At 43.1% G+C, this 17,778-nt stretch overlaps 1 protein-coding gene across 3 annotated transcripts in view; it reads right to left on the bottom strand.

The window, feature by feature from the left end:
* Window positions 1-17,778, bottom strand: part of MINAR1 (membrane integral NOTCH2 associated receptor 1) — a 117,614-nt gene that overhangs the window by 41,436 nt on the left and 58,400 nt on the right. For all 3 annotated transcript variants that reach the window (XM_063448691.1, XM_063448692.1, XM_063448693.1), the window contains exon 2: window positions 1,316-3,482. In XM_063448691.1, coding sequence (XP_063304761.1) covers window positions 1,316-3,460 — 2,145 coding nt within the window. In that variant the 5' untranslated portion in view covers window positions 3,461-3,482. The remainder of the gene's footprint in view (window positions 1-1,315; window positions 3,483-17,778) is intronic.

A 17,778-nucleotide genomic window follows, 5' to 3' on the forward strand; every position in this document is an offset into this window, starting at 1 on the left:
GGACCCTATGCACCCTTCACACACAAACACACACTACCCCCTCACATACACTGCCCTCCTCACACACACAGACTGCCCCCTCACAAACACTACACCCCTCATACACACACACTGCACCCTAACACACAGACTGCCCGCCTCACACACACACATTGCCCCCCTTTACACAGACTGTCCCCTCACACACACACACTGCCCCCTCACACACACTCTGCCCCTCACATACGCACAGCACCCCTCACACACAGCACCCTTCACACACACTGCCCCCTCACACACACTACCCCTTCACACACACTGCCCCCTCACACACACTCTGCCCCTCACATACGCATAGCACCCCTCACACACTGCACCATTCACACACACTGCCCCCTCACACAACTACCCCTTCACACACACTACACCCTTCACACCCTTTACACACACACACAGCACCTCACAGACACAGCACCTCACAGACACACACAGAAAAAAAAAGGAGAATACAAAATAGAAAAATAATAGATACAATTAAGGACATATTTAAAACAAAATATCCTCCTTTCTAAAAAAATAAATAAAATAAAAACATTGCACGTTCACTACAAAATTAGTTACTGTAGCACTGGTGAGCGGTAAGGAAATTTTACCATCAACAAAGATACAAACGTGGGCGGTAGGTATTAAAAGGTTGACTACCCCTGCTCTAAACCAATCAGTTGTTCCTCTTTCATAAAAAAAAGGTACGTACCTTTTTAATGAATGTGAGCTATTGATAAACAGTTTGCGATAAGATAAGAAAGCACCTGTTGTCCTCCTGACACCATAACAAGTTTATTTTGATTAGGTTGTTATGGTGCCCGGGGTATTCCTTTAAATGTGATTTGATTCCTTGCATCTGTCTCAGTCTTTGAGAAAGTCTAAGTCTGTGTGAGCCTGTCTGTCACTTTGTGTGAGTATGTCTTTGTGTCACGGTCTGTCAGCCAGTATGAGCCTGTGTTTTTTTAAGATGAATTTGTCTCAGACTGTAAATGTGTCTCTCATAGTATTTATGTGCTTTAGTGTCCCAGTTGTAGCTAAGTAGTTATTTATAGTACTATGACACTGCCTTTATAGACAAATGCGATCATCTACTTTTTTCAGTATATTGTAGGTGGGTTACATTATTTGTTTATAAAGAGAATTAAATCAGAAATTTAGTAAGTTTTCCCTTCATATGTGTAAATGTGGTGATAGTGGTTCTGCTAAGCATGGCCTTGTCTGCACCTGTGTATCTGTTCTGAGTTCCATTTCTCAATGTATATTTAAACATTGATTTTATTTTCATAATTACCTCTTTAGACTTGCGGTGCCAATCTCTGCTGTTTGATCCTCCTTTATCTTTTTTTTCTTCTTCAGTTATACTAGCCTGCTTGGAGAATCCCCACGGCCTACCTTCATGGGGTGAATTACTAATTTTAGAGTCATTTATTGTTATATCCTCTGTCAATGAACGCACTGATCTCTGAGTAAAAAGATTCTTCTTCAATGCTTTGACTCGAAGGCTTTCACTGATACTATTATTTACATCAGAACAACAGCACTCTGGCTTACTATCCACATTACCACTGTGTGATGTGTTTTGGTCAGGAAACGGATTGGGGGATACTCTTGCACTGGAACCAGCATCGCTGCTATGAGCCTGTCCTTCAATTTCCAACTTCCCTTTCTCTGGGGGTGACTGTATTCTCTCATCAAGCTTATTCAGTTTAGCCAACACCTGAGACACTTCGTCACGTACACCAGACAGTGATTCCAGTTTCCTCTCAATTTCTCCTATTCTCCGAACTAATTTCCTAACGCTGCTTTTAAGCTCCTCTTCCTCTCCAGTCTCTGTCCGTGGGCCTTTGGTAGGTTTGCTATTTGTTCTGTTTGCTCCATGCTCTGGAGAGCTTTCAAGATCTGCTCGTGGAGTTTGCACCAAAGAACCACTGCTGTTGTAGCAAGATGATTGAGGGATTCCAGAGGAACCGCAAAGGCTCATGTCATCTAAGAAACGAAATATATCACTTATATCGTCACTAATGATTTCAGAGTCTGCCTCAGACTGATTGCGAGCCCTTCCTTCTACAAAACGGCTGCATCCAGAAGGAGTATTTGACTCTTTTCCCTTTTTCGTCTCTTTTTGCTCAGTTTGAGTGCCAACACTTTCTGTTTTTTCAATGCTGAATTGGCAGGAAGCAATTTTTGTGTTCTTGTCTCTGAACCTCCTCATCGCCTCTTGCTTCTCTACGTCTTGAGGCTCACAAAATTTCTTACCATTAGACTTTATTGCCATATCAGGTAAATAAGAATGGTGCCTCTCAGGGACTGATACAAAGTTTGCAGTCTGTACTAATCCAGTGCTCGGATAACATAGGTTTTCCTCCTTTCTGTTAAAAAATGAGCGTTCAAAATCAGGTACCTCTTCAGTATTCAGGCTCCAGCTTTTCACTGGTTTGGTTAAGTTTTGCTTCTGTTTGCTGGTAAACCTTTTCTGATCTTGAGATCCAAGCCCAGTGGTTGGCCCAAAATATGTGGAAGCCTGAAGATCATCTAAGCTTTCATGCTTTGCTCTTCTAAAGTCCTCCGAAGAAGAGTAAGCAGTGTTCAGATAATGTGAGCTGTAGGGCATCTCAAAACTGTGATTAAAGAAAACTGTTTTCGGGCTGATTTTACCTTCATTCTTTTTCAGGGTCACATCTGGAGAAACTCTCAGAACACTGTGAAAATCATCTTTGAAAACGTTCCTCCTCTGCCCTGTGGAAGCTGAAAGGCGAAATGGTACTTCGTTAGGTGTGGGTGGCAATGATTCTGTCTCAGACATTGGCTGACTGGGGAAATAAGTACTTTGCATTTCACAAGACTGAGGTGTTACCATAGGATACGAATCTAGTGCTTGCAATCTGTCTAACGAACCAGCTCGGACAGTTCCTTCCTGTTTAACTCCAAGAAGAAAGTTTGGTTCAGGGAGGAAAGTATGCCGACCTTCGCACTCTTCTTTGTGGCAGCTGGAGGACCTAGTTATGGAATAAGTCCTTCCAGTATCTCGCTTCTGTGTTTCCTTGTGTGGAGCCATATCTGTCCCACTATAAACATCTGTATCTGACTCTGACTCCTTCTGCTTAGATTGCTGTTGCATTGGAAGTTTTTCTTTGGCAACTCCATCATTCATCTGTATTAGGTTAAATATAGTGACTATATCTGCAGCTGCAATTATTTTTTTAGACTGCTGGTTCTCCGCAGCATTTCTCATCTTATCTCTGAAAAGGCTTGAAGGGAAACTAGGATCCTGGCAAGCTGTATAATACAGGAGGCTACGCAGCTTGGCAAGTTCGGGTAGATCATAGCGTGAGCATAAAGACTTGCAAAGTTCTTGATAAGATACCGAGTTTTGCTTGGAGTCCAAGTCTTCTAGAATCTTCACAAGAAGGAAAGATGAGTCCTGTGCTTCAGTCATGTTGGCAAAGTGAGCAAATTCCCTATAAACAAAAATAAGAAAGCAGTCACTAAAGTATCAAGATAACTGGTAATTCACATAAATGAATTCAAAGGGAATATTACATTTTATGTGAAAATATTTAAACTGACTTGAATTTTTCCATTGCAGCTATTTTAGTCTTACATTTTTTTGTATTCACTTTGAATTCAAGTCAATTCTCATTTTAGTGAGTAACACAGAAAGTCAAAAGTACAATATTTTAAACAATGAAATCATTTGTTGATAAATTATTACACAAAGTCATAGATTACTCATAGTCTATGGTAGTTCTTTGAGCAGGGTGCTGTAGAAGATCAGTAGAATCTAATAATATAGGTAAGGGTTTTCCAACTTTGCGGCTTTGCTTAGTGTACATGATACATGCCTACCATGCCACACGGTCTCCCTGTGTGACTCATTATTTTCCCTCATTCCTTCCGATCTCATGACAGCCAGGCATTCTCATTCTTTGTTTCAAGGACTGAGGGAACGTACACCACAAGCACCTATTTAACCTCACTGGTGGGGTTAGGACATGCTATAACAGAGTGCTCACCCTGTCATTTGGTTTGACCTGCTTTCAGAATAGGATTATCCCAGGGCCCAGAGGTTAGAGAGAATTCCCAGAACCAGTAATTTGCATGAATTTACTATCCCTGTGTAAAGAATGAAGGAGGGAGCCCCAACCCAGTAGCATGCCTAGGACCCTGTGTGATTTAATCCTCTCTCCCACTTTTTATACATTGTCTGTCTGACGACATCAAAGACATGCCCACTCCCTTGTTTACCTGATATGATGACCTGGCAAAAAAGAGCAAGTCTTGTGATGCCAGATACATGTTTTTTTTGCAAAAGCTTGGCTGGGTCTCTACCAATAAACAGGAGAGAAGGCTGAAGTAATTCAGATTTTTTTGGGGGGGGGGGGGAATTTTGATGGAGATTTATTCAATTGTAAGTGACATAAATTTCTTAGAGTAACATTTCTCTACAGTAGAGAAGGATAATGAGACATAAGTTGCTGGGCAGTGGTAGAATCAAAATCTTTAAAAACAGATAGAAACATATATTCCATGCCCAGCATGTGACACAGCAAAGAAACAGAGCAAACCACAGGCGTGTGCACAGGGGTGCAGGGTGTGCCAAATGCAGTAGCAATGTCTCCCACTAGCGCCCATGTAGGTCCCTATCTGATCTTTTCCATAAATGTAAAGGCTTGGCCTGCAGTTGTGGGAGGGGCATGTTACCCTACTTAAACCCCCTACTCACCTTCCTCTGTCCCGTACGTAGTTTAGCGACTCCCATGTCCCACCCTCCACGCCCTCTATACTTTTCATTACACCTCATGGGTGGGCCCTCTTTTATTACAGGCCTACCTCGACGTCGGTTCCCGCACACCACAACCAACTTATTTCCTATACGGCCTTATAGGAAATATATGGATCAATTCAATATTATGCATAAGATCACAAAACTTGCATAACTTTATATACGCCAGGTTATCACTGGAACAAACAGTTTTTATTTTTTGCATTTAGTTTGATGATTTAAAAGCAAATTTAAAAAAACAGACATTTTAGGTTTGACAGAGAAAATTATGATTGAATAACATTTGCTTTATAGAAGTAAATCCCTGGGTGGGCACTTGTAAGGTATAAAATCAGGGTGGGTTTTGCCATTTGTATCACTCATAATGCCTATAATGGTCCAAACTGCAAAGGGGGTGGAGCTGCCCAAAGAAGTGGGCAAGACCCACTAAGGGCCAGCACGTACAAAGGACATTGTCCTTGTGTCTGCAGAGCATGTGCATTAACAACAGGCCGGCGGCAATCAGCCTAAATAACAAAATGGAGGAACTAGAGGCAATAGACTACACTAAGCAATATGTCATAAAAGGCATAACGGAAACATGGTGGGATGAGACACATGACTGGGCAGATAACTTAAAGGAACACTATATTGTCAGGAATACACACATTCCCTAACACTAAATCCCTCGCCCCCTACCAGTGGCAAGTTAAGGGTTAAAAACCCCTTCAAACACTTACCTGATTCCAGCTGCCGACTTGAGCAGATAGGGGACCTAATTCCTGGTGACCTGTAAATCACACAAACACTCTAATAGACACAAGATGAGCAAAGGTATCTGAGACTAGGCTACAAAACAACTGAGCAATGACAGGAGGGAGAGAGCGGAATTTAAATAGATGAACTGTGACATCATTGGCCTCTCCTCCCTGCAGTCAGAGTCACATGACCCTATAAACATGACCAAGGGATGCATCATTGTTCTAACTCTGCCCTAAGGTCCACCCACCATGTTCGTGGCCCTACCAGCCCACTTTCCTGCCAGGTGGCCATGATCCTAGGAAGAAGTAGCCGCCCTTGGTCGCCCATCAGTGGATGGACCAGAGAAGGCTGCAGGAGCCCTGGAGGTGAAGGGCACCCTGGGCAGGTAAGAGACTGCCAGCTGCCATGACACCTTGAATATGCTGTGCGATTTTGGGCACTTGTTCTAAAGAACGATATCATGGCATTAGAAAAGTGCAGAGGCTGGCTGGCTACAAAATTAATAAAAGGGAAGTTTTTTTTTACTATAGTCTAAGCCTCTAAGGCAGGGCTGTCCAACCTGCGGCCCCCCAGATGTTGCTGAACTACAACTCCCATGATTCCCTGCCCATCTGTTTCATTGAAAGAATCATGGGAGTTGTAGTTAAGCAACATCTAGGGGGCCGCAAGTTGGACAGCCCTGCTCTAAGGCAAACAAAAGGTTTTTTTTATTATAAGAACAATAAGGATATGGAATTCACAGAGTCTGTACAGATGTTTAAACAGCAACTGGATGAATATTTGCAAAAACATCATATTCAGGGATATATTTTTAATATGTGGGGTAACAGCTTCTTGATCTGACTGCCTTTGTGGGGAAAAGAAGGAGTTTTTTCCAAGTTTGTAAAATATGAAAACGCTTCAAACTCGGCTTTTTGCCTTCTTTTGGATCAACAGCAAAAATTGATGTGAGAAAGGCTGAACTTGATGACACAACTCTTGTCAGCTATGTAACTATGTAAAAAGTACTGTAAACATGTAAAAGGGGAGGAGGTGCCAATTGAATCTTCCTGCTGGTTCCACTGGTTTACATAGTGTTTCTCCTTTTTGATAAATCACTCTCATAGACACTCTTAGTTTGGAAATATTATCCTCCTGGCTCCCTCCTTTTTAACCTTTCTTGGTGATGGAAAGGAGAGAGACTAGTTCACTGTGTCCATAGTGATGGGAGAACTGTAGGGCTGTGAACCAACATCACATGCTTTGCTACTAAACCCATTGGTCTGCAGCTGCACCTTAGACAAGCAGCTATGATATAACCTCATATCTCAGCTCCCACTGTCTCCCAATGTTATTATTCAACAGGCAGTGTTACTGACAGTCTCTGGGTATGGGGGTCAGTGATTGACCATCTTCCCAGCAACTATCAATATATAGACTGCAATGCTTGCATGTGAAAGCAGTGAGACAAGGCTGAGACTGTAAAAAACAAACAAAAAAAAACCAAAACTTTTTTCTACAGATCTCAAGATGTCAATAAATGATCTTTAACAGTACACGATATGTCACAGTGATGTAGATTATTTTAAGCAAACAAATATGTTTGAATGACTATCTGTTCCTGTCCAAATCTGAGATAATTAAATTGCGTATACGCAGAAGCAAATTCACAATGACAAATGGAGTTCAGGTTAAAAGCACTTCGAGAAAATTTAATGGCATCTGATTAAAAACGGGCTTGCAGACCCTTATAACAGCAAAATTACATCATCATTGCATATCAAGATATCAGTAAATAAACATCATTAATTGGATTAAATGTCAAGTGGTAGGTTAAATGCCCTCCCATCTGTATTAGTAATTGGCTCAGGGATTTGAGTGACTAGTGGGGCATCCTCCCATCATGGGATGTCGTAATTTCTGACCAGGATTCAGTCGCCATTGCTCTTTAGCACGAGGCTTTACTCGATGGGAGGGGGAATCTGGCAGCTAGCCATTTTGAGTACTTGGCACCGTTTTTGGGTAGTTAGTGATGTCAGACTCGTGGTCAGATTCAGTGTTCTTTTTATGAATAGAACATTTCATTAGGCCAGCTTCCCATGGCCTTGGTTATACTTTGTTGCATGTTACAGGAGATTCAATAATTCCGGGGTTAGTCATGTCTTTCTAGAAAATACAGTCTCTATTCATTATACTAAATGCTGTTAGGAAATTCTGTCATGTAATGTAGTTAAAATGGAGGATTTGTCATAATATGAAGTTAAAATGGAGTTAGTACAATAATTCAATACAGGTTCAATAAAGATTTTTAATAATTCTACATCAGTCCCCCCTATGAAATGTTAGATTCGAAAAAAAAAAGATAAACTTTATTGGTTAGTTCCAGAAGACATGTTAGCCCAAAGGCACAAAACCCTATGAAGTAACGGTTCTTAAAGTCTTCTTAGTTCTTCAGAGGGACATCATAAAATAGACAAGCTTATATTACCATATGGACCTGTGTTATCTGGAGTATAGGCACAACAAGTCATGGTGACAGGTAAACGTTGTTGGTTGCAATAGATATAATAAATGCAAATCAAAATATTATTATCAGTGACGGTTGGGAAAATGGACTCAAACTTTTCTTTAACTGCAAAATCATCTGGTACCCCCCTAGGCACACCTATGGCATCAATATATATGTATATATGTGTCAAACTTCCCTTTAGAGGGGTGCTCCTCTTTGTGTTCTGAAGCATGAATGTGGTGTGTCAAGAGTACCTTGTCATGTTTTATGTGTATGGACATAATAACCTTGACTAGGGCACATTTGCTTATTCATCATAGTATTAAACCTGTCCCACGCTACATCAGTGTAGGTGGACTCGGATCATTTAGTCAATATTAATATCACCACAAACTCAGGATGGGCAAATAATCCTGAGGAAGCTTGGTGTTTGGATCTCTTTAGCTTCACGAGGTCTCCTTTTGGGGTCCTCGGCTTTCCATCGATGGCAGGTGGTCAGGCATTATTATGGCCATCAAACACCTACTTGTTGGTATCTTTTTTTTTTTTTTTTTTTAACAAGTCATTTTTCCTTTAGAGTCAAAAGTTTGTCAAAATCAACAAATGTTACTTCCCATGTTGCAGAGAGAGTCTTGAATCTGGAACAGTGAATCCACTGAGTGATCTCTGCAACTTTCACAATGCACTATTGGGTATATGGTCTTGGTTGTCACATTGATGACCGGCTAGGCTTCTGGCCATCCTGACAAAATGTCTATTATAACTAGTGCATATTTGACCCAGCAGCTCTTTGGCACCTGGATATAGTCACTTGGATTCTTGAAAGGGATAGTGAGAGTTAGCTAGGTGCTTAGGATTCTCCTCCTCTTCTGCCGGAGCTGTCCTTGGCACAAATGACACAGGATCAGCAGTAACTGATGATTAGAGGAGTAATTCTAGGTGCTTCAGAGTATTTACAGATCAAAGAGTTCATGAGGGTCTTGGATAGGTATAAAGTCCCATGGGCCCCCTGCCCAGTACATGTTTTTGGGTAAACAGAACTTGAGAGTGTTGGAGTACAGCCCGTCTTCAAGGGTTGCCCCTTTCTGTTTTCCAGCTTTGTATTTCTTCAGGGTGTAACGAGTATATACCCCTACACGCAGGATCCAGCCCTAACAGATGACAGTACAGAGGAGAGATACGTCTACCGGACCTTAGAGTGGCCGGACTCGACGTAATAGGATAAGACAGAGTCAGGAACGATCCGAGGTCAAGGGCACAAAGAGACAGCGTAAACGAAAACTAGCCAGGGACTGGTACACAGGAATCAGCAAGCCGGCAAACAGTACAGAATAGGATAAAGCGAAAACGAAGTCAGAATACAAAGCCAAGGTCAAATACGGAGAAACACAACTGAACACAACAAGCACTAAAGGGAACTGTAGCAGAAACCACGATAGGGCAAGGAACTAAGGGAAAAGGGTAAGTATAAGTAGCCTTCAAACTAATGTGATTGGCTCCTGTCACTTCCACTCCCCCAACAGGTAAGTGTATGGGGTGATTGGCATGACAGGAGCCAATGGGAGCCTTTTTGCAATTTAGGCTCCCACTGTCTCTTTAAGAGCGCGCCCGAGATTCGCGGCGCGCTCTTAGCTGCAGGCGGGACACGTGACCGCTTCTCGCGGTCACTGCCCGCCTTCCTGTCAGAACAGTCGGACGAGCCGCACGCGGCTCGTGCAGCCGCAGGACCGCGCGCGGCTTGAAGAGAGGACCGCGTCCGGCCCCCGGATAAGGTAAGTACCGCTACAGTACCCCCCCCTGAGGACACGCCCTCCGGGCGGGCAGGACCAGGCCTGGCAGGAAAACGCGAATGGAAAGAACGTACAAGGCGGGGAGCATGAACAGCATCCGCAGAAATCCAACTGCGCTCCTCAGGCCCATAACCCTTCCAATGTACCAAGTACTGAAGCCGACCCCTAAGAAAACGAGAGTCAATAACAGCAGATACTTCGAACTCCTCATGACCCTCCACAGAGACAGGAGGGGGAGGGGGAGTATGCCGGGTATAGCGGTTGTGTACGTAAGGCTTCAACAAAGAGGTGTGAAATACATTGGGTATACGCAGATTCTTAGGCAGACCCAAGGCATAAGAAACGGGATTAACCTTATGTATAATGCGATAAGGACCAATGAAGCGGGGAGCCAATTTCATAGAAGGCACCCGGAGGCGAATATTCCGTGTGGAAAGCAAAACCCTGTCCCCCACAACATAGGAAGGAGCCGCTCTGCGATGCTTGTCAGCCTGAGCCTTCTGGCGGGCAGCAGAGTCCACCAAAGAACGCTGAACCTGCTCCCAAGTATTACGCAAACCAGCCAAATGCTCATCCAGAACTGGCATGCCCTGAGAGGAGAATGCAGCCGGAAGAACAACGGGATGCTGGCCATAGACAACGTAAAAAGGGCTTTTGCCGGAAGAATCATGAGTGGCATTATTCCGAGCAAATTCAGCCCAAGGAAGCAGGTCAGACCAATTGTCCTGATGGTGAGACACAAAACAACGGAGGTACTGCTCTAGAGACTGGTTGGCACGTTCAGCAGCTCCATTAGACTGGGGATGGTAAGCGGAAGAAAATGAGAGGGAAATACCCATCTCCGAACAAAAGGCTTTCCAGAACCTGGAAATAAATTGGCTACCCCTATCGGATACAATAGATAAGGGAATACCATGTAATCGAAACACTTCTCTAGCGAAGATAAGAGCCAATTCCTTGGAAGTGGGCAACTTGCGAAGAGACACAAAGTGAGCCATTTTGGAAAACCGATCTACTATCATTAGGATGACTGTGTTACCATTCGAAGGGGGTAATTCAACAATAAAATCCATTGATAGATTAGACCAAGGTCTCTCGGGAACGGGCAACGGATGCAACAGCCCACAAGGAACTCTACGAGAGGTTTTCATACAAGCACAAGTAGTACAAGCACTTATATAGTCAGTAACATCCTTACGTAAGGTATCCCACCAGAAATACCGAGAAACGGCTGACACTGTTTTGGAAATACCAGGATGTCCAGCAGTCTTAGTATCGTGATAAAGTGACAGAATATCCCGTCTCTCGGGAATGTCAACGAACAATTTATCATTAGGCCTCTCGCTGGGTGCCATGCCTTGTTTCGCTTGTATGGCCTGCAAGAGGGACGAGGAAATAGACAGTATAGTAGTTGCTATTATCCTGTCTGGGGGAATGACAGGAGTGACATCAATCTCCTGTTTGTCAATAGTCTCGAATTGTCTGGACAGAGCGTCCGCTTTAGTGTTCCGGTCACCTGGCCTATAGGTGATTATATAATTAAAATGAGACAAGAACAGTGACCACCTAGCCTGCCTTGAAGACAATCTTTTAGCTTCGCTAAGGTAGGATAGGTTCTTATGATCTGTAAATATGAGAATAGGATCCTTAGTTCCTTCTAGCAAATGTCTCCATTCTTTGAGTGCTAAAATGATAGCAAGGAGTTCGCGATTACCCACATCATAATTCCTCTCTGCCTTGGACATTTGTTTAGAAAAGAAGCCACAAGGATGCAATGGCTTGTCAGGAGACTCTCTTTGGGATAAGACAGCACCTACCCCTATATCGGAAGCATCAACCTCAAGTATATATGGCAATGAGGGGACAGGATGCTGTAAAATAGGGGCAGAGGCGAACGTAGTCTTAAGAAAGTCAAAAGCCTGAAGTGCCTCAGTAGACCAGACACGTGTATTGCCTTCCTTTTTAGTCATACGAGTTATAGGCGCTACTATAGACGAAAAACCTTTGATAAAACGTCTATAATAATTAGAGAACCCCAGAAAACGCTGGATGGCTTTCAGACCTTGCGGCAGAGGCCATTCTATGACTGCAGCGAGCTTCTGGGGATCCATCCGAAAACCCTCGGCGGAAATCAAATACCCTAAAAACTGGACCTCGGACTGGTCGAATAGACATTTTTCTAATTTGCAATAAAGACCATTAGCAAGAAGGGTCTTCAGAACTGTTGTAACATGTCTGTGATGAGCGTGAATGTCTGTAGAATATATTAAAATGTCATCCAAGTACACAATAACAAATGAGTGAATAAAATCCCTTAAGACATCATTAATAAATTCTTGGAACACTGCTGGGGCATTGCAAAGCCCAAATGGCATGACGGTATACTCATAATGACCTGACCGAGTGTTAAAGGCTGTCTTCCATTCGTGGTCCTTTTTAATACGTATCAAATTGTATGCTCCTCTAAGATCTAATTTGGTGAATACCGTAGCATGTTTGAGCCTGTCAAACAATTCTGTTATTAGAGGTATAGGGTAAGCATTTTTGATGGTGATCTTGTTAAGACCTCTATAATCAATGCAAGGTCTTAAATCGCCTTCTTTCTTTGATACAAAGAAGAACCCCGCTCCAGCCGGAGAAGAGGATCTTCTAATAAATCCCTTGTCTAATGACTCTTTAATGTACTCCTCCATGACACGGTTTTCTTGAACCGATAGGGGGTACACCCTGCCCTTAGGAGGTATAGTACCAGGCAACAAATCAATAGCACAATCGTAGGGTCTGTGAGGCGGTAATTTGTCAGCCTCTCTTTTATCAAAGACAGTCTTTAAAGTTAAATACTGAGAGGGTATAGTCGTAGATAAAGGAGGAACAGTAGGAACGTTAATAGAATTCACAGGCGTGACTTCAATAGTACATGACTCATGGCAGGCTTCACTCCATGATTTTATCTGCCCTGTCTCCCAGTCAAAAATGGGATTGTGGGCACGTAACCAAGGATACCCTAACACCAACTGTGAAGAGGGAGAGGTGATGACCTGGAACCGAATGGTTTCATAGTGTAGAACCCCTGTGTACATGTGTAGCGGTGCAGTCTCGTGAGTAACAACAGGAGATATCAATGGTCTACCATCTATGGCCTCAACGGCCAAGGGTATCTCCTTCTCTCTGATGGGAATATTGTTTCTCTTTACAAAACCAGAGTCTATAAAGTTCTCGGCTGCCCCAGAATCAACCAGGGCGTCTATGTTTTCAACTATACAACTCTCTCCCATATGTAAAGAAACAGGGAGAAGCAGTCGGTTAGGAGGCAATGTAGGAGACTTAGAAATCACACCCAAGGCCAGTCCCCTATAAGGTCTTAGGTGCGAGAGTTTTCCGGGAGCAGAGGACACTCCTTTACCATATGGTCTCTCTTACCACAATATAGGCAGAGTCCCTCCCTTCTCCTATGTAATTTCTCAGTATCTGAGAGTTTGGCAACCCCTAATTGCATAGGTTCCTCTTCAGGTACTTTAACACTCTCCGGTATATTAACTCTGGGTTGAATAGGTGTAACAAAACGTCTATTCCTGTTCTTAGTATAGAGCCTGTCACGAATCCTATTATCTATATCGATGAGGTAGTCAATAAGGTCCTCCAAGGCAATAGGAAGCTCCTTAGCTGCTACCTCATCCAATATAGAGTCTGATAAACCTTCCATGAAGGCCGTAGTTAACCCATTATTGGTCCAATCGACCTGTGAGGCAAGGGTACGAAACTGTATAGCGTAATCAGCAACAGACCTAGAACCCTGTTTAACCCTCATTAATGCTCTAGTGGCATTCTTAGACCTTTTCATAGTATCAAAAGTTCTGCGAAAAGCTGTTAGGAAACTGTGAAAGTTATGCACCATAGGTCCATTAGCCTCCCAAATAGGGTTTGCCCATTCAAGTGCTTTGTCGGTAAGTTGGTGCATAAAGAACCCAACTTTAGACCTCTCTGTGGGAAATGAACGTGGATACATTTCAAAATGAAACTCTATTTGGTTAATGAACCCTCTGCATGTCTTAGAATCCCCTCCATACCTAGGAGGAGGCGTTAAATGTGCTGTAGCGTTAGGCATAGTCGATACTTAAGGAAGCAGGGGTGCAGGAGGGTTAGGTGCGGTTGCTGGAATGGTTCTAGCTAAGAGCGTCTGGAGAGCCTGAGCTATTTGATCCATACGGTGATCCTGCTCTACAAATCTAGCCTCATGGGTCGCCATCTGTTGAGCTAAATCTGCGGGGTCCATGGCCCTATCGTAATGTAACGAGTATATACCCCTACACGCAGGATCCAGCCCTAACAGATGACAGTACAGAGGAGAGATACGTCTACCGGACCTTAGAGTGGCCGGACTCGACGTAATAGGATAAGACAGAGTCAGGAACGATCCGAGGTCAAGGGCACAAAGAGACAGCGTAAACGAAAACTAGCCAGGGACTGGTACACAGGAATCAGCAAGCCGGCAAACAGTACAGAATAGGATAAAGCGAAAACGAAGTCAGAATACAAAGCCAAGGTCAAATACGGAGAAACACAACTGAACACAACAAGCACTAAAGGGAACTGTAGCAGAAACCACGATAGGGCAAGGAACTAAGGGAAAAGGGTAAGTATAAGTAGCCTTCAAACTAATGTGATTGGCTCCTGTCACTTCCACTCCCCCAACAGGTAAGTGTATGGGGTGATTGGCATGACAGGAGCCAATGGGAGCCTTTTTGCAATTTAGGCTCCCACTGTCTCTTTAAGAGCGCGCCCGAGATTCGCGGCGCGCTCTTAGCTGCAGGCGGGACACGTGACCGCTTCTCGCGGTCACTGCCCGCCTTCCTGTCAGAACAGTCGGACGAGCCGCGCGCGGCTCGTGCAGCCGCAGGACCGCGCGCGGCTTGAAGAGAGGACCGCGTCCGGCCCCCGGATAAGGTAAGTACCGCTACACAGGGTCAGCAGCTGCTTGTCATTCTTTCAGAAGCTTGAGATCTGTGGATAGGATCTACATGGTGAGTATAGAAGTTTCTTCAGCGGACACCCTTCTGTCCACTTCCCTTGGTGCACTTGTGGCTTGGTTGGCAGCTTAGTCAGCTGAGTGGTGCTTCTTATCTTCCAGATTGATCCAAAATCATGTGCCGCACCCAGGGCATATCTTGAGTCAATGTAGGTGTTGGCATGTCTTCCTTCAGGCATTTTGTATGCCACTGAGAAGGCTGTCAATTCAGCGTCTTGAGCAGATGTGGGTGAGGAAAGTGAAGATGCTTGACGTACCTGATCTTCTGTAGCAACAGCAAATCCAGTATGGTACCTTTCCTCTTTATCCGCAAACAGAGTGGAGTCAGGATCTGGTAAAGCTACTGCATGCCCTGTTGAGAGGTGTCTTGTTTCTTCTTTCATCTGTTCAAAGCAACCATGAGGAGCAGTAGACGAGGTTTCCTCACCTATTTCTGTGTGAGATTGGGGGTATTTGTCTTTCTATTTACAGTTCTCTTGCTGACCCCCCTCTGTAGAGAGCTGATATCGATTGTTTTTTTGTTCTAATGAGTCAGGTTCCTTTCATGAGATTTCTGGGGACTTAGTGAAGAAAACGTGAGGGACAGCCACCTCCCAGTGATGATACAGGTGTCTTACTTCCATGGGAATCTGGATTCACTTCATGTTTAGATTATAAAAAGGCAAGACGAATCTCCTGCAGAAGAAAAGGAGTTGCAGCCTGCCAAGGTTCCAAATTTGTAAAATACATTAAACAGAGATAAAAATAAACATAATTATATCTGCAATAATTACAAATCTCATCAGCGTTTCTTAACCATTTTTATGGCTCAATGCTGTTAACTTCTGAATAGGCAGGTACAGAAATTCCCTCTGGCGCAGTAGAAACTCGCAGAGCATTGCAGTATATAAGAAATCCCAGGAGTATATTAGCTAAATCTCATGCTTGCTAGATTTGAAAAAAAATAAATTTGGCTTCTTTTGTGTAAGTTTAACTATCTGTTTCTTAGTTCACTGTTTAGTGAACACACAATCTGAGTTATACATCCCTACCACACATGTAGAAAACACGCATTGTGAGATGTGCACTAAACACGTAATTGTAAATAAATGGAGATGAATCAATTCTTTGAAGCTGTTTTCTTGCTTGGCTATTTTGGTATAAATTAAAGGGACACTATAGTCACCAGACCAGAACAACTACAGCTTAATGTATTTGTTCAGGTGAGTATAATCATTACCTTCAGGCATTTTCATGTTTACATTGCCCCCTATGGATACCTCCACTGGCCACTCCTTAGATCAGTGTTTCCCAACCCAGTCCTCAAGGCACACCTACCAGTCCAGGATTTAAGGATTACCCAGTTTTGTCCAAGGTGTTTTTTCTTTTTTTTCTAAAAACACCTTAGACAAAACTGGGTAATCCTTAAATCCTGGACTGGTAGGTGTGCCTTGAGGACTGGGTTGGGAAACACTGCCTTAGATGGCCACTGGAGGTGCTTCCTGTGGCAGTGCTGCACAGTAGGCAGCACTGCCTTTCAGCGCCTCCACGCTCAGTATGGAGACGCTGAATTTTCCTCATAGAGATGCATTGATTCAATGCATCTCTATGAGTAGGTGCTGATTGGTCAAACCGGTATTTTTCCCCACCCCCATCCCACCTGATGGATTGACTACAAATCGTAAATTGTGATGATGTCACCAAGGAGGCCCCCGATCCACCTCTTTGCTGACATCACAACTTACAATTTTTAGCCAATCCAATGACTTCCTATGGGGAAATAAGGTTAGTTTTAACCCCTTCTAATTTCCGCTGTAGTCCATAAACACAATTCCAAACCCCAAAACATTGTTAATGTATTTTCTTTAGATTATGTTAAGCACTTTGTATTAGTTTACTGACTGCTTTCTAAAAATTCAGTGTGTTGTCTGTTTCCAGTTTGTTATTTATTTAATTTTGCACAAATTCCCTAAGGAGACGTAGCTGCAAATTACATGGCTTCTACTGTTCTCCAACTTTGGCTTTGATTTAATTCTAACAACTAAAAACAGTCGTTAGATAAAGATTACGGCCTATTACTGGTTCTTAGAGTGACAAGGTTTAATGCTGGCAAAGAAAAGGAAAAGCTACAGTCAGTAACAAGCCTAAGCCCATAAGGTCAGGGATATGGAGATACAACAAAACAAGTAAACTACCTAGGTCAGGATAACAGAAATTAGGATCCTCAAATAAATAAGCCAAGTGAAAATAAGAAATCAACAAGAACCCACATGCGGGTGTAGAAACCTCAAAAGAACACTATAGCTGGTATAGAGGGTTTAACCCCTTAAGGACCAAACTTCTGGAATAAAAGGGAATCATGACATGTCACACATGTCATGTGTCCTTAAGGGGTTAAATAGTCTTAGTAAATGAGGACATCAATCTGCACTGTTTTGGTGATACTAGATGGTGTGGATACACATTTGACACACAGTTCAGTGAGCACAAATTTAGATCTGCATCCAGCATCTGACTGTCTAAGAACACATTGAAAATGTGAGGAAAAAAAACGATAAAAATAGTTGAATATTCTTTTTATTTGTATTAGTAAGGAACCTGGAGGCAAGTACAGCATGCCAACAGAATGTTACAAGATTGCATGTAGGCAAATGCCTATCTACATCAATACAGTTACAATGCACTGTTACATTGTCCAAATGTATGCAAGACACTGTATGTCATCTTACAGACAATTCATGTTCTGTACTGTTTCTGGTAGACAGACACTAAAAGTGAAGTTAACCCTCATTGGTAAATATTGCAGCTTCTCAGAAACTGCAATAATTACCACTGAATGGTTAAGGGGCATGGGACATTGCACCCAGACCACTTCAATGAGCTGAAGTGGTCTGGGTGCTTACAGTGTCCCTTAAGGCTTTGTATAGACTAAATCATATAAAGCATT

This window comes from Pelobates fuscus, chromosome 3 (genome assembly GCF_036172605.1).
Source record: "Pelobates fuscus isolate aPelFus1 chromosome 3, aPelFus1.pri, whole genome shotgun sequence".
Lineage (NCBI taxonomy): Eukaryota > Metazoa > Chordata > Amphibia > Anura > Pelobatidae > Pelobates > Pelobates fuscus.